Source organism: Crocuta crocuta, unplaced genomic scaffold (genome assembly GCF_008692635.1).
Source record: "Crocuta crocuta isolate KB4526 unplaced genomic scaffold, BGI_CrCroc_1.0 scaffold1079, whole genome shotgun sequence".
NCBI lineage: Eukaryota > Metazoa > Chordata > Mammalia > Carnivora > Hyaenidae > Crocuta > Crocuta crocuta.
The window spans coordinates 991,518-1,017,720 of record NW_027529995.1 but is presented as its reverse complement, the minus strand read 5'-3'; the positions used below and the strand labels follow the sequence as shown (position 1 = coordinate 1,017,720).

The 26,203-nt window shown below is 46.4% G+C and overlaps 1 protein-coding gene across 1 annotated transcript in view; it reads right to left on the bottom strand.

Moving 5' to 3' along the window:
• Window positions 1-22,377, bottom strand: part of DNAH1 (dynein axonemal heavy chain 1) — a gene marked incomplete at its 3' end in the record, with an annotated part of 63,930 nt that extends 41,553 nt beyond the window's left edge. The window contains exons 1-7 of the mRNA XM_077763422.1: window positions 22,042-22,377; window positions 20,956-21,028; window positions 19,611-19,785; window positions 18,834-18,990; window positions 17,778-17,910; window positions 15,097-15,258; window positions 14,268-14,520 (exon numbers count right to left, since the gene is read on the bottom strand). Of these exons, the coding sequence (XP_077619548.1) occupies window positions 14,268-14,520; window positions 15,097-15,258; window positions 17,778-17,910; window positions 18,834-18,990; window positions 19,611-19,785; window positions 20,956-21,028; window positions 22,042-22,377 (1,289 nt within the window). The remainder of the gene's footprint in view (window positions 1-14,267; window positions 14,521-15,096; window positions 15,259-17,777; window positions 17,911-18,833; window positions 18,991-19,610; window positions 19,786-20,955; window positions 21,029-22,041) is intronic.
• Window positions 22,378-26,203: the final 3,826 nt, after the last annotated feature.

Genomic DNA, 26,203 nt, shown 5'->3' with positions numbered 1-26,203 from the left:
AGTGAGGCCTTCTCTGACCACCTAATGTAAAGGAGACCCTCCACAGTATCTCTATTCCCTTGTCTTGCCTGGTCTCCGCAATACCTATCAAAACCCTGAATCACCTCATTTTCTCACTGTATATCTTTCTGGCCAGACTGAGAGCCCAGGCGGGCAGGCCCTTCGTGGGGTGTGTTCACTGCTGCACCCCCGTGCCTGGTACAAGAGAGACACTTGCCACACATATGTCTGCCTGCCTGACATCTACTTCCTCCTAATTGTACCTTACTATTATTCTAGAACTCTCTCCTTGCTCACTTGACTTAGAAGAAGATGACAAGTCTCAGCCCCAGGTGATCTCACCTGTCTAAGCCAGTCATGGTAGAACTCAACCTATTAACTGGCTTAGGAGTGGGAGCAAGATCCAGTTATAATCAACAACTAACACCAAGCTAGAAAATCAAGCCCCTTGTCCCATCTTCCTCAGGACAATTTCTGGTGAGTTGTTCATGCTCCAGAGTCCCCTGTGAGATCAGAAGCTGTACTTCTCCTAAAGCTGCATCTTGGGGCACCTGGGTAGCTCAGTCAGTTAAGCGTCCGACTCTGGCTCAGGTCATGATCTCACGTTTTGCGGGTTCGAGCCCCGTGTTGGGCTCTGTGCTGACAGCTAGCTCAGAGCCTGGATCCTGTTTTGGATCCTGTACCTCCCTCGCTCTCTGACCTTCCCCTGCTCACGCTGTCTCTCTCTCTCTCAGAAATTAAACAAACAAACAAACAAAGAAACAAACAAACAAAACCCCACATCTCTGCTGCTTCCTCCATCATATCCTGAGGCCTTCGCTCTCTTAGAGATGTCTCCTGAGAGGACTTCATCAATAAATCAGTTGTATAAGAATCCCTCACACAGGCCCTGCTTCAAGGGGATCCAATCTACGGCAGGACTCAGCGGACTCTGGACTTTGTGCTTCTGAACATGCTGCTGCCACCCTGCCTGGAGGTGAAGCACACACTGGACACAGCCCTGACGCACTAAACTGGTATGTCCTGCGTCCAATTTCTAGTTACAGGCGAAACAGTGGGTTCCCCTACTGTCGAAGCCAGTCTGAGCCCAGCATATTTGTTATAAACAGCCAAGCACATTCCCAACGATATAAAGCTCAAGAAATGGAATTTTAGACAACTAAGGTAATGGTGGCTATATCAATTCCAATTTCTCAGCATGCTGAGAAAAAAAAAGGAAAGAAGGGGAAAAAAGAAAAGGACAAATAACGTTCCCCAAACCCTCGCCTTTAGCATAAGCAGAATAAAGAAAATGCCCAAACTTCATATCATCTTTAACTAGAAAAATAATCATATTTTCCCAGTGAGCTACAGCTCACCCTTCCACTGCCACCCTACCTGGAGAATGAGGTTGTCTGAAAAGAAAAAAAAAAAAAAAAAAAAACCCAACTGTGCAGAAGAGGGGAGCAGTGACGGCCTGAAGCTTGGTCTAAGATCCTGCCAGCAAGACAGAAAGTCCCTCCCACAACTGCCAGAACACTGACTGCGTTCTGGAGAAGCAGAGCACTTAGGACAAGGAAGGGGTCTCCGTGCATGCATTCAAGGTAACATTTTGTCTTTTAAAGTTTATTTATTTATTTTGAGGCAGTGAGAGGGACAGACACCAGCAGTCTCGGCGCTGTCAGTGCACAGCCCGACTGACAGCATGCAACCTGAGGTGGGGCTCGGTCTCACAAACCCTGAGATTGTGACCTGGGCCAAAATCGACAGTCAGACGCTTAACCAACTAAATCACCCAGGTGCCCCCAAGATAACATTCCTTGAAAGACATCATGACATATTGAGGGGGAAGGTAAAAGACAAGAAGAGGAATACTTTGGAGATTGAAGGGTGATAGAAATGGAAGCAAAAGTAAAAATTTAAGAGTCTTGCAAGATAAGAGAGAACAAACAACTTGGAGGACAAGCCCCCCTCCCCCCCAACACACACACACACACAGAGCCATTCACTTAAAAAAGAAAAAAAACTGGGGCACCTGGGGGGCTCAGTTGGTTAAGCGTCTGACTTCAGTTCAGGTCACAATCTCACAGTCCGTGGGTTCCAGCCCCACATCAGGCTCTGCGTTGTGCAGAGCCTGCTTGGAATTCTTTTTCCTTTTCTCTCTCTGCCTCTCCTCCACTTATGCTTTCTCTCTCTCTCAAAATAAAATGAACTTTAAATTTTTTTTTAAATAGTTTGCTATGCTAACAGAAGAGGGCGCCTTGGAACTAGGAATCTTGTAAATCACCCCAAATTCCTGAACTGAATAAGTGAAAGTAGACAACACTTACAAAAAGCTACTGAAAGAGAGAGCACCTGATGAAAATTCTCGCCTACCCCTCAAAGAAAAAACAAAGACAGAGCAGAAGAAAACTAACATAACACTTCAAACTGAACCAAATATCTTCACACAAGTATGTGAGCATATGAAAAACACCTTGAATCTGAAATTCACAACTGAAACACAGAAATGGGCAAACAACAGGAACAAATGAAAAGTTATTTCATTGAACTCAGGGAGCAGGAAGGAAATGGAAGAAACAAAATTATTTCTGGAAGGAAGGCAAAATTATGAGGTGTCTAAGGAAGAATAGAGTCAAAAAAATTAATAAAGTACAGTGAAGAAAGGCAGGAATATAACCAAGAAAATGAAAATAAGGCAAAAAAAAAAAAAGAACTAAAAGGGACAGATAGTGGTTACATTAGAAATAGGTAAAGAAGCAAAATAGATTATAGATAGATAGATAGATAGAGATATATGATGGAATTGGTAAAGAAAAGCAGGATAATGGAACAGAACTAAAATTTAAAACTATAATACAAGAGAAATTTCCAGAAATAAAGAATATCTCAATATATGTATTTAAAAGGCCCATTTTAAGAAAAATTGACCCAGAATGATCAACTCTGGGATGTACCTTTGTAAAATGATTAGACTTTAAAGATTGTTAAAACAAACAACAACAACCCAAAAAAACCCACCAAGGCCTCCAAGCGAAAAAATCAAACAACTTATAAGGGAAAGGGAGTGAGGTTGGCATCAGGCCTCTCAAAATCAACATTCAAAGCAAAGCAACAAAAGAGCAGTATTAAAAAAACCAAAAACTCAAGCAATAAAAGTGTGAACCACGAACTATATTCCAGTCAAGTTGTTTGTCAAGTTTTAAACATGCGAGAACTCTAGGAACATTATACCCTTGAACCCTTTATGAGGAATCTACTAGAAGAGTAGCTTCATCCAATCAAGAGACTGATGAGGTTCAAGACATACTGCCCCCAAAGTATGGTACCTTGGCATAGTGAATGTTTTAACCTGGAGCAGTTGGAGAAATGACCTTCCCCTGAAGAAGGTCATAAGACCCCTATGTGAGAAGTGCCCTCCTTACACCCAGAAGACAGGACATCCTTAGCTCCAAGATGGAGCGACACCAAGAGGAATCGCAACTAAGAGGCCTTGCTAAGTTTTCCTCAGTTTACTACCCTTAGCTCATATCTTTTTGTCTTGCCACTACCCCCACAATTGTCCACTTTTCCTCAAATCTAGTGTAGGTTTAACCTCCTCAGGTCTTCATTTCCTTATGAAGGCTCCCATGTTAAGGGAAACATGTAAATTTGTAAGCTCTTCTCTTGCTAATCTGTCTTGTATTACAGACTTCCAGCCAAGAACCTAGAAGGGTATTAAAAAAAAGGATTGTTTCCTCCCCGTCCCCTACAAGATGATAGGAGAAACTTCAGAAGAAAGGCTGATACATTTAATCCACTTAATTGTAGATTTAAGACTAAAACAGAGATAGAAGCTCCTGGCTGTCTCAGTCCTAGAGCAAACCGTGAGCTTGAGCCCCATGTTGGGCAGAGAGCTTACAATCAATCAACTTTACTTTTAAAAATAAAAATAAAACAAAGATAAGTATGAGAATGGAAGAATATCATATTAAAATAGTAAGGAGAAAAAAAACAACAAAAAATGAGAGGATAAAGGAATGAGGAAAGTAGATTAAAGTCAAGATTGCTACAAAGGAACATGAAGGGAGTCGAAGGATACCATTAAAAACTGACAAAGTGGATATTAACAAGTTAAATAAGAAAGCAGGGGATTTGGGGCACTATAAAAGGTTTAACTACAAAAGAAACCACTAAAATAAGGCACAAATCTTCTCAAATACCAAAAGAAATCTTAAAAATGAAAGAACAAAGAAAATGCATCATGCAAAGAAGGAAATACAGAATTGAGATCAAACATATTAGCTCTATAAATAAATCTGAATGTGCTCAACTCACTTATTACAAAAGAAAGATTTTTAATTTGACTCACAAAGTAAGACCTGACTATATGTTAATAACAAGAGACCTGTGTAAAACAAACTAACTCAGAAAAGCTAAAACTAGAGTGCTAGGTAAAAATATATCAGGAAAATGAAAATAGCAAAAAAAATCAGGTTACAATTCTGATATCAAACAAAATAAAATTCTGGTCAAAAAGCATTTTACCTGATCAAGGACACTTTGTTCTTTTTAGTTTATTTATTTACTTTGAGACAGAGAGATAAAGTGTGCAAGCAGGAGAGGGGCAGAGAGAGAATCTCAAGCAGGCTCTGTACTGTCAGTATGGAGCCTGATGACACAGAGCTGGAACTCACAAACTGTGAGACCATGACCTGAGCCTAAACCAAGAGTCAGATGCTTAACTGACTGAGCCACCCAGGCACAGTCCTCAAGGACACTTTTTAATTCTAAAAGCCACAGTTGATAATGACAGTGTAACACACTACTCTTTGTGGGCAAAAATAAGTAAAGATATAGAAGGCATAAATAACATAATCAATATGTGTCTATATAAAACTCTTAAACCCTAACTATAGGGATACACCTCTTCTCACGTGCAAATGAAACATTCAGGAAAAAACTGACTATACATTAGGCCACAGAGAAAACATCAGCAAGTTCTGTAGAGTAGAAATATTATAAATAATACTCCCTGATCTCAATGCAATAAAAATAAAAATTATTAACAACAAATTTTAACAACTCCTTTCCACATGGAAAATTGTGAAACCTGACATTAAACAATTCTTTTTTTTTAAAGTGTTAATCTATTCCTGAGAGAGAGAGAGACAGGGAAAGGGAACGGGGCAGGGGCAGGGACAGGGGCAGAGAGAGGGACAGAGGATCTGAATTGGACTCTGTGCTGACAGCAGAGAGCTGGGCTTGAACCCACGAACCACAAGATCATGACCCGAGCCAAAGTTGGACACCTAAATTACTGAGCCACCTAGGTGCCCCTAAACAATTCTTTAATGAAATGGGAAATACAAACCAAATTTTTGGAATTAAAAAAAATGAAATACTACATATCAGAATCTATGGACTATTTTTTAAGCAGTTATCAGAAGTTCAATAGCCTTAAATACATTTATCAGTAAGAATGTAAATAAGTGAAACATAACAAAATACAAGCCAAAAGGAGGCACAAGAAAGGAAATAATAAAAGTAGAAATTAATGAGGTAGACATAGAAAACAGTCAAGTTAATAAATCTAATTTCTATTTTTAAAAAATTAACACATCAAACAAATCACTAAGTAGCTCAATAAAGCAAAGAAAGAGTAAGAAGTGACAGTACATTATCTAACTAGAATTTAAGTAAAATTTGAAAAGAAAAAAAAGAGGTGATAAGGGGAAGTCAACATTGAAACAGAAAAAAAATTTTAATTCATAAGAGACCACTTTGCAAAATTCTATGCAAATACATTTTAAAACCTATAAAACATGGATGAATTTTTAGAGAAACAAAGTATGCCAAAACTGACCTCCAAATTGGGAATACAAAGCTTAAATAGACCAATTCCTGTTAAAAAAAACAAAAAACAAAAAACAAAAAAACTTCTAGAGAACTATCCCACCAAAAACATCCTGTCCAAATGACTGCAGAAGGGAATAACCACATAGCCTTAATACACCAAAACTTGTTCCAGATTATGGAAAATGAAGGAAAACATCAATATTCTTTTATGAAGCAACTATAACTTGCTTCAAACTTGATAAAGACAGTATGAAAAAAATTATGGACCAACATCCTTTCCATCAATGCAAAAGCTCTAGAAAGCATGCTAACCAAAAGAACCCAACAATACCTTATTTAAAAAAATGATACGCCATGGCCAGGTAGGATTTATTAAGGGAATACAAGGAATTCAATATTAGGAAATCAATTAATAAAATACACCATGTTAATAGATCTAAGGAGAAAAAAAATATATGATTATCTCCATAAGTACTTCATTTATTTTTTTTTTTGAGAGACAGAGAGAGAGGGGGAGAGGGGGAGAGAGAGAGAGAGAGAGAGAGAGAGAGCGCGCGCATGAGCGGGGGAGGGGCAGAGAGAGGCACAGATTCCAAAACAGGCTCCAGGCTCTGAGCTGTCAGCATAGAGCTCGACGGCAGGACTTGAATCATGAACCATGAGGTTATGACCTGAGCTGAAGTCACTTAACTAATTGAGCCACCCAGGTGCCCCTCTCCACAGGTACTTTAAAAGCCCATGATTTAACAAACACTTAAGAAAACAGAAGTTTCAATGGATACATGTATAAATTATTGCATTAATGTTTATTTTTTGAGAGAGAGAACGAGAGCAGGGAAGGGACAGAAAGAGAGACAGAGGATCCAAAGCAGTCTCTGTGCTGAGGGTGTAGAGCCCAATGTGGGCCTTGAACTCACAAACTGCGAGGTCATGGCCTAAGCTGAAGTCAGAGGCTTAACTGACTGAGCCACCCAGGCGCCCCTAAGGTTAGCATTTTCTTAAGGGGTAAACTTACTAGAGGTACCTCCACTAATATTAGGAACAACATAGGGATGCCTACCATCTCCACTACTATTCAATATGGTACCGGAAGTATTAGAAAATGCAATTAGACAAGAGAAAGTGATTAGAGGAATAAGAATTGGAGAAGAATAAGTAAAACTCTATTTATAGGTCATGTATATTTAGAAAGCCCTGGAGAGGTGTGCCTGGGCAGCTCAGTCAGTTAAGCACCCAACTCTTGATTTCAGCTCAAGTCATGATTTCAGTTTCATGAGTTCAAGCCCTGAGTTTAAGCCCCATGTTGGGCTCTTTGCTGACAGTGTGGACCTTGCTTGGGATTCTCTCTCTCTCTCCCTCTCTCTCTCTCTGCCCTCCCCTGCTCGTGCTCTTTCTCAAAATAAATAAGCAACTTAAAAAAAATAAAAAGAAAAGAAAATCCTGGAGAATCAATAATAAAACACATTCAAACAATTCAGTAAGGATTGTTTGTAATAGGATACAAAATTAGCATACAAAAATCACTAGAAACAATAGTAGAGAAAATCCCATTGATAATAGCAACAAAGAAGACAAAATAATAACAAATATGCAAAATCTATATGAGAAACACTTAAAGCATTCCTGGAAAACACAAAAGTAGTCTTTTTTTTTTTTTTTTTTTGAGAGAGAGCCCGCCCACGAGAGTGTGGAAAAGGGGTAGAGGGAGAGAGAGAATCTTTTTTTTTTTAATAGTTTATTTCTTTTTGAGAGAGACAGAACATGAGCAGGGGAGGGGCAGAGAGAGAGGGAGACACAGAATCTGAAACAGGCTCCAGGTTCTGAGCTGCCAGCAAAGAACCCGATGCGGGGCTTGAACCCACAAACTGCGAGATCATGACCTGAGCCAAAGTTGGTTGGAGAATCTTAAGCAGTCTCCACACTCAGTGCAAAGCCTGACACACGGCTTGATCCCACAATGCTGGGATCATGACCTGAGGTGAAATGAAGAGTCAGACGCTCAACCAACTGAGCCACTCAGGTGCTCCCAAAAGTAGTCTTGAACAAATGAATGAACATTCTTTGTTCTTGGATAGTACAGTTCAAGATCCTAAAGATGTCGGCTGTACAGAAGGTAATTAAAAAATATAATGCAATCCTATCAAAAATGCTAAGTGTTTTTATTTTTATTTTTTTATTTTTTTTAAATATTTTTATTTATTTCTAGGAAAGAGAGAGAGAGACAGCGTGAGCAGGGGAGGGTCAGAGAGAGAGGGAGTCACAGACTGAAACAGGCTCCAGGCTCCGAGCTGGCAGTCAGCACAGAGCCCGACGCAGGGCTCGAACCCACGAACCGCGAGATCATGACCTAAGCGAAAGTCGGACGCTTAACCGACTAAGCCACCCAGGCGCCCCGCTAAGTGTTTTTAAACTGGAGTTAGAGGAGTTGATACAATGTTCATGGGGAAATAAGCGTGCAAATTCCTATCAAAATCTCAACAACATTTTTTGCAAAAATAAAAAAAAATCCATCCTAAAATTCATATGGAATCTCAAGGGACCCATATAGCCAAATGATCTTAAAAAAGAACAAAGTGGGAGGACTCACACTTCCTGATTTCAAAACTTACTGTAAAACTTCAGTAATCAAAACAGTATAGTACTGGCATAAAGACATATAGACCAAAGGAATAGAATAAATAGTCCTGAAATAACTTCTGGAATATATATGGGTCAAATGATTTTTGACAGAGGTGCCAAGACCATTTAATGGGGGAAAGAACAGTCTTTTCAACACATTGTGCTGAGAAAACTGGATATCCGCATGCAAAAGAAGAAAGTTGGACTCTTATGTAACACCATATACAAAAATTAATTCAAAATGGATCAAAACTGTAAAGTAAAAGCTAAAACTATAAAACTCTCAGAACACGTAGGGGTAAGCTTCATGATACTGGACTTGGCAGTGATCCCCTGGCTATGACACCAAAGGCACAGGCAACAAAAGAAAAAAGAAGACAAATCGGAATTCATCAAAATGAAAAGCCTTGTGTCCTGGTAACATAAAGGACACTATCAACAGAATGAAAAGGCAAACCATGAAATGGGAGAAAGTATCACATATCTGATAAGGGATTGGTATCCAGAATATATAGACAACTCACAAAACTCAACAACAAAAACTAAACAACGAGATTCAGATACGGGCAAAGATTTTTAATAGACATTTCTCCAAAGAAGGATCTACAAATGGCCAATAAACACATGAAAAGATGCCCACACATCACTAATCATTACGGAAATGCAAATTAAAACCACAATGGAATACCACTTCACATCCATTAGGAGGACTATTACACAGAGAAAAAAAACAAGACACGTTGGTGAGGACGTGAAGAAATTGGAACCTTTGTGCCCTGCTGGTGGGAATATAATACAATGCAACTGCTGTGCAGCTAGATGATGGTGTCCCAAAAATTAAAAATAGGGCTTTGCAGATGCTTCTGATGCCACCAAGAGCTGCCCTGTGCCACCCCATCATGGTCAACCCCACGATGGTCTTCGACATCTGCTATCAACCATGGGCCCTTGGGCCATATCCTTCGAGCTATTTGCAAAGTTCCAAAGATGGCCAAAAACTTTTGTGCTCTGAGGACTGGAGAGAAAAGGACTTGCATATAAAGGTTCCCGCTTTCACAGAATTATTCCAGGGTTTATGTGCCAGGGTGGTGGCTTCACATGTCATAACGACACTGGTAACAAGTCCATCTAGGGGGAGAAATCTGATGATGAGAATTTCATCCTGAAGCACACAGATCCTGGTGTCTCATCCATGGCAAATTCTGGACCCAATGCAAACAGTTCCCAGGTTTGCATCCACACTACCAAGACTGAATGTTTGGGTGGCAAGAATGTGGTCTTTGGCAAGGTGAAAGAGAACCAAGGAGTGATTTGGGTCGAGGAATGGCAAGACCAGCAAGAAGCTCGCCATTGCCAACTGTGGACAACTCTAATGAGTTGGATGTGTGCTTTTTCTTAACTACAAGACTGTTCCTTCTCCTATCTGCTCATAATAGCCTATAATCTGTGCTCTCACTGCAGCTCTTTAGTTCCACGTTTTCCTTACTCCCCCTTCAAGTCTAGCTAGATTGCAGAGTTAACATTATGATTATGAAATAAAAACTAAACAACAGTAACAAATAAAATTACCACATGGATAGCGAGTCTACTTCTGGGTATACAGCCACAAGAACTGAAGGCAAGGACATGAGGAGAGATTTGTATACCTATGCTCACATTATGCACAAGAGCCAAAAGATGGAAGCAGCCCAAGCAGCCATCAACAGATGAACGGATAGGTAACAAGCGGTATGTGCATACAATGGAACATTCAAAGGATTTTTTTCCCTTTTAATGGAAAGAGATTCTGACACATACTTCAGCATGATGAACCTAGAAGACATTGTGTTCAGTGAAAGAAGCCAGACACAAAAGGTCAAATCCTGTACGATCCACAGAGATAGAAAGTAGAAGGGCAGTTGCCGGGAGTTGGAGGGCGATAGGAACGGGGAGTTACTGTTTAACGAGTACAGAGTTTCGCAAAGTTCCGTGGATGGATGGTGGTGATGGTTGCACAACAATGTGAATGCACTTAACTCCACTGATCTGTGCACTTAAAAATGGTTAAAACGGTAAAATTTACATTCTATTTTGCCACAGTTTTAAGAAATAACCCGTTCAAACAAACAAAACATGCCAGAATAGCCAAAAAAACACTGAAAGGGAAAAGCTACAAAGGGGGTCTGGTCCTACAAGACATTTAAAAATACTGTAAAACATCTATCATTAAACTACAGTCCAACTGCACAAATAGACAAATGGAACAGTAGAAGAGAGCAGGAAGTCCAAAAATAGACCTGAGTGCATCTGAAAATTAGCATATGATAAAGGTAGCATCTTGAATCACTGGGCCAAAGACGGAGGTTTTAATAAATGCTGATGGACATTTAATAAAACCACTTAATAAATGCTGGTCATTTAGAAAAGGATAAAATGAGATCCATACCACATACCATACATAAGGAAGGGCATCTGGGTGGCTCAGTTAGTTAAGAGTTCGACTCCTGATTTTGGCTCAGGTTGTGATCTCACATTCATGAGACTGAGCTCCACATTGGTCTCTGGGCTAAAAGCATGGAAGCTGCTCTGGAAAACAGTGTGGAGGTTCCTCAAAAAATTAACAATAAAACTCCCCTATGACCCAGCAATAGCACTGCTAGGAATTTACCCAAGGGATACAGAAATGCTGATGCATAGGGGCACATGTACCCCAATGTTCATAGCAGCACTCTCCACAATAGCCAAAACATGGAAAGAGCCTAAGTGTCCATCAACTGATGAATGGATCAAGAAGATGTGGTTCATCTATACAATGGAATACTACATGGCAATGAGAAAGAATGAATCTGGCCATGTGTAGCAATATGGATGGACCTTGATGGATGGTGTTATGCTGAATGAAGTAAGTCAGGCAGAGAGGGACAAATACCATATGTTTGCACATATAGAAGGATTAGAAGGAACTTAACGGAGGACCGTGGGGGAGAAGAAGGGGAGAAACAGTGGGGGAGAGGGAGAGAGGCAAACCAAGAGAGACTCTTGAATGCTGAGAACAAACTGAGGACTGATGGGTGTGGGGGGCGGGGGTAGATGGGCGTGGAGGAGGGCACTTGTGGGGATGAGCACTGGGTGTTATATGGAAACACTTGACAATAAACTATTTGTAAAAAAATAAATAAATAATAAAAAAAATAAAAGCATGGAGGCTGCTTGGGATTCTCTCACTCTCGCTCTCTGCCCCTCCCCTACTATTGCTCACATGCTCTCTCTCTCAAAAATAAATAAATGTTAAAAAAGAAGGATGAAACAAAGATATGAATCCATACAAGTTCTGGAAGAAACTCTCACTGTGGGCAAAGGTTATCTAACTGTGATTCAAAATCTAGATGTAATAGAAGAAATGATTAATAATGTTGATTAGTAAATATTTAAAGGTTATATTGCAAAAATTACCATAAACAAAGTAAAAATACAACTGACAAACCAGGAGAAAATATTTACAACATACATCACAGATGAAGGATATCCCTAATATAGAAAGAACTCAAAATCAGAGGGAGGAGGGGCGCCTGGGAGGCTTAGTCGGTTAAGCGTCTGACTTTCGCTTGGGTCATGATCTCGCGGTTCGTGGGTTCGAGCCCCGCGTCGGGCTCTGTGCTGACTGCCAGCTCAGAGCCTGGAGCCTGTTTCAGTCTGTGACTCCCTCTCTCTCTGACCCTCCCCTGCTCACACTGTCTCTCTCTCTCCTAGAAATAAATAAAACATTTAAAAAAAATATCAGAGGGAGGAAAAAAGCCCAAAAGCCTGAGAGAAAAAAAATGGGCTACAGACATGAATAGATGGGTCACAAAAATATATACAAGTTGCCCTTAATCATAGGAAAAGATGTAAAACATGCACGGCCTCACATATAACACTTCAGACTGACTTACCTCACTTCCTTACTTATCTTTCAGAATGTCAGAAAATTGCATAGCATGACAGCACACTCTCGGCAAGGCTGTGGGGGAAATGGCACTCACACACTGCTTGCAGGTATGCGAAATGGCACAACGCTTGCGGAGGGAAATTTGGCAACAATTGACAAAACTACATCTGTGCTTCTCTTTGGACCTAGCAATCCCACTTCTCAGAATTTACCCTAAAGTTATCCCTCTGTCAATATGAACATATAAATGCACAGGGTTATTCACTGTAGTACTGTTTGTGATTACAACATACTGAAAATGACACAATGCCTATATATTAGAGAACGGCTGAGTCAATGATGGTACGGGGCACATTCACACAATAGACTACTATGCAGCTATAAAAAAAGGATGAAGGAAATCTCAGTGAACTAGTAGGGACTGATTTCCAGGATGTACTGTAAGTGAGAAAGGCAAAGGACAAAATGATATCTATAGTGTGCTGCTCTTTAAGTAAGAAGGAAGGGAGTATAAGAAAATGTACTTGTGGGGCACCTGGGTGGCTCAGTCGGCTAAGCGTCTGACTTCAGCTCAGGTCATGATCTTGTGGTTCATGGGTTCGAGCCCCGTGTCGGGCTCTGTGCTGACAGTTAGCTCAGAGCCTGGAGCCTGCCTCAGATTCTGTATCTCCCTCTCTCTCTGACCCTCCCCTGTTCACGCTGTCTCTCTCTCTCTCTCAAAAATAAATAAAACATTAAAAAAAAATTTTTTAAAAAGGAAAAAGAAAATGCACTTGCTCATTTGTGTAAGAAGAAATACAGAAAGGATAAACCAGAAGCTAGTGATACTGGTTACCTACGGGCATGTGGTGGGAACAAGGTGGAAAGGGGAAGATGTGGATAGGATAGAACTAATGGGGGTGGAGAATGACAGATCCAAGAAACCTTTATGAATACTACATATCAGTGAGAGAAACAGATATGGAGAATATATACATTTTATACATACGACAAATGGACCACCACCATGCTGTATTTCATCAAATGAACATATCCCACTGAAGGGGTGGGAAGAACTAAATCAAGACATTTGAATATTGCATTTGGACTAAATGCTCCCAGGGTAAAGAGAAAAAGAATCAAAGTCTACTTAGTAAGGTTTTTCTTCCAAAGAGTATGAATTAGCAGTTTGAAACTACTTTCTGTGTATTCTAGGACTAAGCAAATAATTATACTATGAACAATGGGAGCTGGTTTTCTTCTGGAAAAAAAGTAAGAGATGTGTGAGAATGAGCTGTGTGGTGTTGGGGTCAATTTTAAGGTATCATTAGGAACCCATGGTTTTTAACAGATAGAAAGAATTAGACATGGGTGTGTGTGGGGTAATATGCAATATAATGTAATAATAATATAACAGTATAATAATATATATATTTCCCAGATTTGTCTGGCCTAAGAAGCTCACAGCAATCATTTTCCAGTAGCAATGAGCGTATCTAATGCCCAGATCTTGGCTTCTAAATTCCTCACTGAAAGGAAACAGGGGTCCTTGGAGAAATAGCTGATTTCAGAGCTGGGTCTGGGGAAGTACAAGATGAGCCCAGAACTTCTTACTATTTCCAAAATTAAAGACACACTCAAAGAACAATAGGAACATATCAGAAAGACACAGAAATCAGCTTGAAGAGACTCTCTCTGGCCAAATCTGGGACCATTTGGGCACCAAAATAAAAAATAGTAATAACAAGTTCTATCCCTTTGAATAAAATAAGAACCCGTGAGTTGATACTGATAATGAGAGATCTGGAGATGAACAAGACATTACTTGGGACCGAAGAAGTCCACAATGCAGTGGGCAATATGGCCCACAGGTCAGCATGGAGGGAGCACTGCCCCCGGGCTCCTGGAGGAAGCGGGGATAGGGAAGGGTCTAGTGGAGACTCACGAGGGCCCTTTGCGCATCCGGGGTGTGCTCATGGCCCACTGTTTGATCTTGCTCAGGCTCTGCTCACTGATGAGCTGGTGGCCCTCGGAGGGCATGCAGTCCACGTACAGATTGTACAGCAGCAGAGCCTCTGTGTTCTTGCGCAGGGCGTTGGCCTGGACCACACGCTGTGTGAACACGCGTGGGTCCTCAGCACAGAAGAGAAGCTGGATCCGAGGCACCCAGTACTGGCAGGCGAGGAGGGGGTGCCTTCCTGGGCCAGGCAGGAGCGAGAAGGGAATGCACAACACAGTCAGACTCTCTGGGCTAGAACCCAGACTCTGCTACTGATACATGGTGGCCCTGCACACGTGGGCTCCCTCTTCTGACACCCCGTCACATCTGCAGAATGGGTATGACAACACTCCTCTCCCTGCCCACCTCACAGTTGGCCATAGATGGATATGAAAGCGCTTTGAAACCATAAAGAGCTGTGCACAGACAGACAGTCACACAGGGGCGACTGCTGACATGCCCATTCCTTGCTGCCACACTCAAGGCAAACATCACTACTGATGGGCCTCAGATGCCTTCTCTGCATCATGTTGGAAGTGGTACCACCAGCTGCTCAGAGCAGGCATATCAAATAATGGCCATTTTCCCTTCCTGGGGTCTCTGTCTGAATGATGGATCCTCTGGTTTTCACTGGCCAGGGAACAGATAGCACAGGACATACAGAGCAAGGAAGAATTCAGGCCTGACGTGGCTGTGCCATGGGTAGGGGGTGGCCTCAGTCACGGTCCTGAGTTGGGGGGGGCGGTCTGTGTGGGGTGGGGCAGAGAGCCTGTACCTTCAGTGGTGACCCCTCCGTTCAGAATGGGCCTCCCGGTCTCATCTCGCACCAAGCCGTTCTCATCTGTCTTGTGCACCAGGTACAGCTTCTTCTCCTTGTCATAGTCCAGGACGCCCACATTGCACCATTCATACTTCAGCTCCCGACTTTTGGGGTCCTCTGAAACAGGAGGGGAACCCACCAGTGCTCTCTGCTGTAGGGTGAGTAGGGGACTCTGAGTGTGGGAACGAGTCTCAGGGCCCACTGGTCTGGCCTCCCTCCCACCAGGGTGACTCCCTCTAAGCTCCAGCAAAGCAGGGATCCTGCTTCCTCCAGCTGAGCTGGCCTTTGGGGAACCCCTGGTGGCAGGAGAAGCCAGAAGGACCAGGCCTTTGTCCATGTGCTCTGTATGACCCCATGGGGGTAGACAGAGACACAAGCCAGCAAGCCTAGGACAGGAGGCAGCAAAGCCCCAGGCACACAGCGACCTGGTGAGGATGCAGCCGAAAAACTCATCATGTTTGAAATGGACCCTTTCAAAGTGACCAAGACCAGAGTGAATCCCTTCCCATGGGCTGCACATGGCAGTTGAGCCCCTAGGCCCCTTATATCAGGACAGGTCAGGGCAAGGTAAAAGATTGCTGCCCTGCAGTGGCCCCAAAGTAGGCCTCAGGGCCTGTTTGGTTAGGACGGGCCTCCCACCCACTTCTGGGACTGAAAGGCTTTGCACCACCTCTCCAGCTCATCTCCTGCCACCACCCACCCTACACATTTCTCTCTCCAGCCATACTGCATGTCTGGCTATTCCTGTGACTTTGGAGCTTACTCCTGCCTCAGGGACTTTGCATTGGCTATGCCCTCTGCCTGGAACAGTCTTTGCTCAGGTCACCTCATTGCTGGTTTGTTCCTTGCTCAAATGGCTTCTCCTCGGAGAAGCATCTCTGCCTCAAAGAGTGCCTTTGCCCCAGGCACCCTCTGACTCATTAGCCCTTTTGTGTCCCTCACAGAGCCTGAAGTCATACTATGTACACATACAATCCTGGTTCTGGTTAGCCCTCACACACCAAGGGCAGCTCCCCCAGGGCAGGAGCAGCACTGTCCAGCACTGCCTGGGTCACAGCTGTGTCCCTATACCCAGATCTGCTAACTAGTAGGTGCTCACAACACTTTGTACAAGGAAGGTGCACACAGCACAGTGCCTAGCAGAAGTGACTTAAAATAAGCTGATGGGTTCTACAGCCTAGGTTGAAGAAGAACAGCTGGAACTCCAAGGAATTGCTAACATGCTGGTTGACGCTGGAAGGATGCATGAAGGAATTTGCTGTGGTCAATCTCATGGTGTTGGCTCTGTTTTGCTTTCCCCTTCCCTTCCTATATGCTTCTGTTTTGAAAATGCTGACCTGTCTTGGCTAAACTTAGAGAAGACGATGTCACAAGAAGGCCCCAGCAGAAAACCAGAGGTCTCCGGCAGATATGCTCCCTGCCAGTCCCCCACCCCCACCCCCCGCCCCCACCAGTGCCATGGCCCAAGGCCAGGGCCCACGTGAAGGAGTGTAAGCAGAAGCACTTCGGGGAGGCTGGTACTTGGTACATTTAAGGTTAATACAGCCCCACACCTTCTGGTTTTATTGCCAGGAATTGGAGATCTGGGAACAATTGAGTTAAATTATTTTTGTAATTAAGTCCAAAGTAAAGGGAACATTCTGGGCTTCTTGTCTAGTTCAGAGAAATTGATTCCAGCATTAACATGTTTTTAAATCGAAACATAAACTTACAGCCTGCTCAATGGACTTGCTGTGGGGCCCCCTGGAAGCTGAGAAGTCTTAAAACCAACCAGCATGGCTCTCAATCCTGGGCACAGCCCATGGAGGGGCCACTCCCTGTCCCAAAGCAGCATGTCCACCATGGGGCAGAGAGCAGAGTGGCCCTCAGCCTTGCAGAGAGGGGCAGCCATCTCCAGTCTCCAACCTCATAACCCAGATCTTCCTCAATGCTCACTCAGAGGCCAGCCATGCAGGCCAGGGCGGCAGCCAAGGAAGGTCACCCTGGCTCAGTTCCCTACAGCAGCAAACACGGCCCCAGGGCAGATGTGGGGCCAAAGGAGAGACAGACACAGACAAGGCAGAACTACAGCNTAGTGGCCATGAATGGGTGACAGGAAGTATGTGAGTATATGTAGTATATGTAGTGAAAAGGTGAGTGTGGGGGGATGGTGTGTGAGTATGATGGTAAGTGTGCTTCTGAACGTGTTTGCAAGCAGGTGTATGAGCACGAGGGTGTGTGTTGTCCACGCAGAGGTGCAAGCTGAGAGGTCATGGGTACAGCTAGAGCAATGGTGATTTCTGGGTGGCAGGAAGGAAGGCTTGAACTGTGCCCCTTGTACACATTTGAACATTTCCATCAAGTTTGCGTATTTTTTACTACCAATAAATCAAAGATTTTTTTAAAACACTAGACACCACCCAGCAGTCCCTTCCCCAACCCTCCCACAATGTCATCCTTAGTCCTTGTATTTTTTGCCTCTATATGGCCAGCCCCTTAGTCATTATCCCAACTGGAAGTCCTCAAAAGGTGGGAGACCCTCCCCTCCCATGGCTGCCGGCCCCCAGGGCAGCCCAGGAGCAGATGATTGGGCTGCTTGCCAGACAAGGATGTTGCAGACCAGGATTCTACCCCTGACCTACGCTGGCCCTGCTCACCATGTCCCAGGATGTCATCAGTGGGCAGGAGGGCTTTTCCAGGGACAGGTTTCCTGTTCTGAGACCCTGGTTCCAAGCCCATGTTGATCCACTCGCTGGGAGTCCGGCAGTCAAACTCCTCATTGTCAAATACCTGGAAGAAATGGGCAGAGGTCTGGAGGAGGCAGCTGTCCCCTAGAGGGGCTGATAGGTTGGGTGTGGCAGAGGATGAGGGTGCCTAAGTAGGGTCCTCTTCAGATGCAGGAGCTACAGAGTGGAGGCCATGGGGCCAAATGTCTCCCCTACTATTCACAGGGGTCTGTGAGGTCTGGCTCTGTGAAACCTGGATTCCCACCCAACCAGACCACTGTGATGCAAGCAGAGACATATTTGGGGACTCAGAACAGGATATGAACTCTCTCTCCCACTGCCCAAGGATCATCCAACTCAGCCCAAAGGAAGAGGACGCCCTTGGATTTTCCCGAGCACTCTATCTACATGCAGAAATGAAGGAGATTCAGGGTTGTCAGGAGGCCACCCTTAGTAATGTGGATTCAGCTCTGCCTACCCACAGGGACCACCAAGTAAGACATACTCAGGCTCATGGAGAGGAAGGGCAAGGAGGTCAGTGTAAGCTAGAGCAGGCTATGCTCCTTCTTTCTCCTCCTTGGACTCAGTTTCCCCATCGGTATCCCAAAGGGGCAACGATGATGCCCTCCTCCACCTCAGTTCCCCCATCTCAGTGAGTCCAGAAGCAGTGGTCAGGGAGGTCAGTATGCTACTCCACAGTCTAACTGGACTGCTTCTGGTGCCTTGAGGTTGGCAGTTGTGGGGACAGAGATTATATACACAGGTTCCTCAGTCTCCCAAGAAAAAAGCAGAGTCAGCATCTCAGGGGTTCTGGGGCCCTTCCTGTCCCAGCCTAGGATGCTCAAAACCCCTGGCAGGGAGGTCCAATTATGCTTGACAAGTGAGTGCTTATGACTGCCACGGATCCCCTTTCAGGTCTGATCTCTCAGCCGGGGTCCTGTACCCCTCCCACCCCAACCATCAGCCTGCTATGGAAACTAGGCTCACCTTCAGTGGAAGATAGATGGGAAAGAGCGGGTCATGGCCCTGCTCAATGGTCTGGGGGTGGTGGGGGTCTGGATGCCTGGGCATGAGCTTGTCAGAGTCGATGCCCTCATGAGCCAGTAACTGCTCGATGTCCAGACTCAGGTACAGCCGCTTCCTCCTGGCCAAGGGGGGACAAGGGAATCTCAGGACAGCTCAGCTCACGTGAGATGGCTTCAGGGATGCCAGCAAGGGTCCACAGGGCTGCAGTGGATAGGGGTGTGGCCCAGGGATGCCTCCAAGCCCCCCACCCCTCTGGAATTCATCAGTAAGTGGTGTGGTAGCTGTGACTGTTGTCCTGGGCCCCAGGTGCCCTCCATCCTGTCTAGTAGGTCCATTACATTGACCTAAATGCCACCCTCCCCAATCCTACAGCAAGGAAAGCAGTTTGTTCCTATAAAGAAACCAAAGGGTGGCTCAGTCAATTAAGCAGCCAACTCTTGATTTCAGCTCAGGTCATGATCTCACGGTTTGTGAATTTAAGCCCCACGTTGCGTTCTGCACTGACAGCATGGAGCCTGCTTGGGATTCTCTCTCTGTGTGTCTCTCAATATAAATAAATAAAATTTAAAACAAAAACAAAAAAGAAACCAAAGGCCTAGAAGATTTGTACACAGACCCATTTTAGTAACCTCTGCCACGAGGATGGTCACCTAGTTACCTACTGTCCCTCGCCCCTTGAGTTGGGTGGATGCCGCCACCCCTAAGGGACCAGCGCTCCCACTGCCAACCTGGCCATACCTCTCAATCTCAATCTTTCGAGGGCACTGGCCTGGCAGCACCAGGAAAGGCACCTGCACCTTGGGCTCGTAGGCCTGCAGTGGGAAGTCAGTCTGGGTGAGCACCTGGGTGGTGGACCCGACGTGCTGCTGCTCCAAATATTCCTCGAAGTTCTCAGGAATCTCAAAGGTTCTGACTGCAGGCAGAGGCAGAGGCAGGAGTGGCAGGGGCTCAGGCCAGAGCCCAATACACCCCGAGACAAAGTGCTAGGTACCGGATATGCACACCCCGGGGCAAGGGAAGCTCAGAGCTTGCCTGTGGCTGGCAGTGGCCACGAGAAGCCAGGTTTGGCACCAGGTACCTAAGGGAGTGCAAGCCTAGAAGGACAAGGGCCCCCAGGGGGTATGTTTTGGTCCTGCTTTTCCTCAGATGGGTGGAGATGCAGAGCTGCCGAGCATCCCCACCCCACCCCACTGTGGATGGTGGGAGCACCCCACAGCCCTTAGATTTGTGCTCTGTAAGCATTTTCTGGGCCACAGATGTCTGTGAGACGGTACAGCCCAATAGACTGGATCCTCAGCTCACTGCACAAATGCGCGTACATGTGATATTTCCTGGGCTACTTCTAGGGCTTCACAGACCCCACAAGGTCCATGGGCACTGAAAAGACTAATCTGGGCAGGGCCAGCAAGGAGCCAGGCCTCTCCTGGGGCTGGGGAGGAGAGGCAGACAGCTGGGACTTCTGAGCCTGATCTAAGGGGGTATCCTATCTGCCAGCCAGGTGGGAGGGCCCCTACCCAATTCCTCACTCAGGGCCCACCTACCTTGCTGCCTCTCCTGGAGCCAACCTATCTCCCCTCTGCCACTGGAGACTGTCCCACACTCTGCAGACCTGCCTCAAACCTTACAGGACTCAGTGCAGAGCCTGAGAGGAAAGTCTTCATTCCCCTCTTTAGCAGAGACCTTCTGGGCACCTTCCCATGCCAGGCCCTATTCTAGACGCTGGAGTCCCAGCAGGGAAATCTCAAGACACAGCCCTAGCCTCCTCCAAGCTCTTGTACCAGGGGAGGTAGAAAATGTAACGTACACACGTGAAAACCCTAGTGTTCTCAGCTGGGCAGAGAACCAATGCCCTGGCCCTCAGAAGTCCCGCTCACAGTGGTGCCCTTGTCACAGCTCAGCTAAGAGGAACATAAGCTGTGGTTCACTGAGCACTAACCATTAGCTTGCAAAGCACCTTACATCTTATTATCCCCGTTTTATAGCTGAGGAAACTGAGATCCCGAGCCAAGAAGAAACAATCTAAGACCAGAGGTCCTGCTTCTAAATGCACCCATTCATCCACCCTGCCCTTCTAGGCACTGACCTTTTGGAGTAAACTTGTCAAGGTCGGCCTGCCGCAGGAGATCTTGGTTCATGCAGGGACCACGGCATACCTCCTAAAACCAAATCCCAGAACTCTGAGGGGTATAGACATCCTGGGGACAGGCAGGACCAGGGAGGGACCACAAGGCCAAGTGTCTCCCCCAAGCCCACAAGGGAACAGGAGAATCGGGTAGAACAGTGAGTTTCCACAATTCCTCATTCAGAGGCCATAGTGGGCAACATGCTCCAGCCACTCGGGACACCCCTGGCCTCATCCCCTTCTGATCCTGCACAGCGCCCTCCTCACTCGGAGGATACTGCTGCTGTGTCCAGGGGCTGAGCCACTAGATGAAGGGACCACAACCCCAGCAGGTATCTCTGTGCATGTCTCCCCCACCAAGGGCGACTCTGACACCCCCAACATAGTGGAGATCCGTGGATCCTTGCCCTATTTCTCTTGGCCTATTCTAGCTAGAACTTTCCTAAGGCTTTCCAGGACTACAGGGCTCTTTGAACTCTCCCCAAGTCATCCCCTGTCCATTGCCCCCTTACCCCCAAGCCTCCATCTGCCCTCTCACATGCTCTCCTCCTTCTCTACACAGGCCATGGCCCGTTAGGGTCCCCAGGCCTCTGTACCTTCTGTTGCCCTGCCTGGAACATCCCCTCCACCCCCCGCCAGCCAACCAGTAAACACATAGGATGCCACTTTGTCCAAAGACTCCCTCCCCAATCAGAGCTGGGGGATGACTTTCCCACCAAAGCCATTGCCCCATGACAATAGGGACATGGATATCTCATCCTCACTGTCACCACCGCGTAACCAGGGCCTGTCACATAAGAGATACTCAGTAACGAATTGTTGAATGAATGGACAAATGGATGGGAGGACAGATGGATAGATGGTCAGAAGGATGGATAGGTGGGTAGATGGTGGGTGGATGGATGGATAGACAAATTATTAGACAGACAGATGGCTAGATGGATAAATGAACAAATGGACTGATGGTCTGAGAGATGGATGGAAGGAAAGGTGACTGGAACCCATAAGGAGGGCTTGGGCTTGGTAGGGGACAGCTACCACACTCACCCCCATTTGATCCAAGCTTCCAGGGCTGAGCATGTCAGAGTAGAACCCACGCTGCTTCATCAGGGGGTACTTCTTCTCAGTGCCTGCTAGGGGCAACTTCCGGGGTTGCCCCAAGTCTGAGAGCACGGATGGGGGCAGAGGAAAAGGCAGGGCATTGGGGTCAGGGCTTAGAGCCTTGGACCCAAAATCTTGTCCCAGAAGAATCTTCCCCAGGTTATACTCTAGGTCTGGCTGTGTCCTCTTCAGGCTACACTCTTGGCCTACAGGAGTACGGCTGCACTCCGGGCTCTGAGGGGTCCTTCCTGGGCTGAAGCCTTCTCTGTTCGGCTGCTCCATGCTGCTTCTTGGGGCGCTCCTAGGAGAAGATACTGGCATCACTGGGCCCTTGCTGGCTTCTGTTCAGGCTTCAGGGGCGCTGGGGCACAGGGATGCCTCGTCCACATCCTGCAACCAGCCACAGCTTGCCACACAAGGGGTGGGAGAGGGAGGGAGTGGTCTCCTAATCTGGACAGACATGCAGTGCCAGGCAGGTCCCACCAAGAGACAGCAGGGCCTTCCTTGGATGTTGCATGTGAGAAATGAGCCCCCAGAGTCAGGGCCTGGGTGAGGAGAGTCAGGGAAGCTCTGCAGATGCCCCCACTCCAGTGTGCCTTCTGCACCTGCTCACCCCTCTCCCCCAGGTGAGGCAGCAAGGCCCAGTTTCTCACAAATGAGACAAGGAAGGAGGCCCATATTTCACTCAGTCAAGGGCCCTGTTTGGTTTTCCCCAATACGACTTTCAGCAGGAGGCAGCCCTGGGCCCCCAGCCCAGCTGGACGGCCCTGTCTCTCCCCAGCGTGGGGCGCTGGGCCACACACTGTCTCCCCCACCTCTGCCTGCCCCACACCATAACCTAGGAGCCAGAGGACTAAAGGGTCTCCCCGGAGGGATCCTGACCTTCCCATGACCCACAGATCCCGCCGCCAGCTACGGAAGGATATTCAGCCGCCCTGGCTCTCAGGGTCGGGTCAGCTCACGCAGTGCATCCCCTCCTGTCTCCCCAGCAGGAACAGCACATGCACCACGGGGTTGCAGGCACATCCACCATCCCAGGGACACAGGGTTGCAGAACTTTTACCGCGGGTGAGCAAGCCCTTGCCAGGCCACTGTTGCTTTTGGCTACCTCAAAACGCATCACTGGGGGAAATATTTGGTCAGGGGAGAGTTATAAGAAATTGGACAAGGGTATGGTGATGAAGAGGTTTTCGTGTAATGCTGGTACAAAAATAAAAAGGGAGTGAGTCTACAATTATCTCAATACAATGTCAATTAAAAAGAGAGGGTATCTTGTTACAGAGAGGGAGGGAGGCAAACCATAAGAGACTCTTAACTACAGAGAACAAATGGAGGGTTGTTGATGGGAGGAGGGATGCAGGGGAGAGGGGAAAATGGGTGATGGGCATTGAGGAGGGCACCTATTGGGATGAGCACTGGGTGTTATATGTAAGCGATGAACCACAGAATCTACCCCCAAAACCAAGAGCACACTGTATACACTGTATGCTAGGCAACTTGACAGTAAATTCTATTTAAAATAAATAAATAAATAAATAAATAAATAAATAAATAAATAAATAAACGTTAAAAAATGTTTTAAAAAGAGAGAGAGAGAGGGTAGCTTAACAAAAGGATACCCTGACCCAAGCAACATCCTCCCCCCGCCCCATCCCACTTCCCAGCGCCTGCACACGAGGACAAAGCAGCCAGGAGTTTGCAGCACAGGCCTCTGTTGGCTGGGTGCTTAGTGCCCGATTGTCTCCATTTTAGGTATGCTTGGCTGGTGTAGGCAGCCCCGTTGGATCACTGCAGGGGAATCCTGTCTGGATTGACCTGAATGAAAGGCAGGGTGGGTAGCCGGGACTGTCTGGATCAAAGCTACCCAGCAGTGCTGAAGCAGCCTGAGGTGCTGAGTCCATTTCTAAGAAGGAGGTGGTGAGTTGGCAAGACCACTTTAGGGCCCATGAAGGGCAGATGGGGCTCTGGCAGGAAGCCCCAAACTCTGAGCCCAAAGGCTGACCAGTTTCTAGCCAGTCAGGGGCGTCCTACGAGAACTCGGCTCCCTGAATCCACTCCCTGGTGGCCAGCTACCTCCTGGGGCAGGTCCTGAAAACAATGTTGAGTCTGGCCTACCCGCCTGACAGTCACCAGCCCTTCCCAGAGCACCCTAACGGATAAAGGACCCACTGGGGATCAGCCCCGTCATGGCTGCAAACCCAAAGAGGTCTGCTCATCTTTGAACAAAATCACTAAACAGAGCAGTTTCTTAGAGAAGTGGGGGTCCCCACTCCACAGGAGGGCATCCCACTCCCTGGTTTCCCCAGCTCTCAAAGTGCTTGAATATGTTTGGCTGCTGAGCTGAGGTTCATCAGGCTCGGCCAAGATGACATTTGCAGAAATGTCCAGGAAAGTAGTGTTACTATAGGCAAAAGTTGGGGGATTCTTTCTCCTGTGAGCCCACTCCTTCCGAGCAGTTTGGCAGTGGAGGATCCATACAAGCTCGTCCCAGGAAGGAAGGCATGAGAGCGAGCTGCAGACTCAGAATCCTGTCTTTCCTCCACCCCTCAGCCCTTTACAAAGATCCACGGCTCCCTTCCCATCCCACCCCAGCTCTGGGAACCTGTGCGCAGATACACAGACAGACCCACCTCTGTCTCCTATCAGCCCCACGGGTGGTGGCTGACTCTATGTGGGAAAGAGCATGGCTGGAAAGAGGGTGAGCACATGGTTACCAGTAAGCCTCTGCCTCTCACTCTGGGCACTCTCCCCTATTACACAAGGAAACTGACCAGTAAGATGGCAGGAGTAGCTCAGCAGACACAGTGTCAGAATGGTGAATGCTATTAGGGGCTTACATGTAGTTTGTGCAACATCTCATTCAAACCTCTGAGGTGAGAACTGACATCATCCTAATTCCTCAGAGATGGGGAAAATGAGGTTCAGAGAGGTTAAGGGACCTGTGCAAGTTCAGATAGCCAGCAAGTGGCACAGATGGAATTTAAATCCGAGGCATTCTTCCTCCCCAGTCAGATCACCTGGGAGTCCTAATAGCTTGAATTGGAGGAAGCTTGAGGTTGGATTCAGTGACATTCAACCCCATGTGACCCAACCACCCACCAGGCACTGGCAGGATGGACACAAATGAAGAAGGGTTTTTGATCCTCACAAGTACTACCACCACCACCAAACCACAGACAAGGAAGGTCCAGCGAAGTCAAGAAACTTGCAAAGGACACACAGCCAGGAACTGACAGAACCAGAATGGAAACTGAGGTCTTCACTTCTGGCTACCCAGAGGTCCATGTTCCTAAGCAACACCACAGTGGTTCTCAAACTGTGCGCCAAAGAGCCCTGAGGCTCTGCAAAGGGAGTGCTTGTGGGGAGGAGGGCCAAAGCAGAAGAACTTCGGAGTCACCCAACCCTGGATTCAATAAAGACCCTGTATCTGTTTCACATACCAGGTTCTGTGTAAGGTGTCATCTAACAGATCCGTGGATTAAAGAATTTTTGAAGTCTCTTCCCTTGTTAGCGTTACCTGGCAAACACTACTGAAGATGATAATAACCCAGACAGGTGTGGGGTTCTCTCCACCTTTTTGGAGTACTCACCTAACGTGAGCCCCTCCGTACTCCCACAGCTGTCTGAGGCTCTTCCCTTCACTGAACACCTCCCTGTATTGTATGTGCACATCTATCCTCCCTGCCAGGTGATCATGAGAGCTGCAAATGCAGGAATTTGGGGATGACATTGGTCTCTGGAACCTCGGCACCTAGCACAGAACTGGCACAGGCTTGGCACACAGTAGGTGCCTAGAACGTGTTTGCCAAATGATTTCATGAGTGAAGGAAGTGAGGAAGGAAAGAAAGCTAATGTCTGTAACGAGTCTGTGAGATAGGGACAGCGGTACTCTGCGGACTTACAGATAGGGACACAGAGGACTAAGGAGACTGACTGCAGGTGGCATCAGGAGAGGGACTGGCTGCGTGGCCGTTGAGGACGTTGGCTCCTTGCCTGCAGGGGCCTTCCACAGGGCGGGGAGTTGTGGCTACATTCTCGGCGTGTGGGGGGAAGGGCAAAAGCCAGTCTAGTAAGTACAGGACTTAAATGCAAGGTTGTTTAAAAGTGC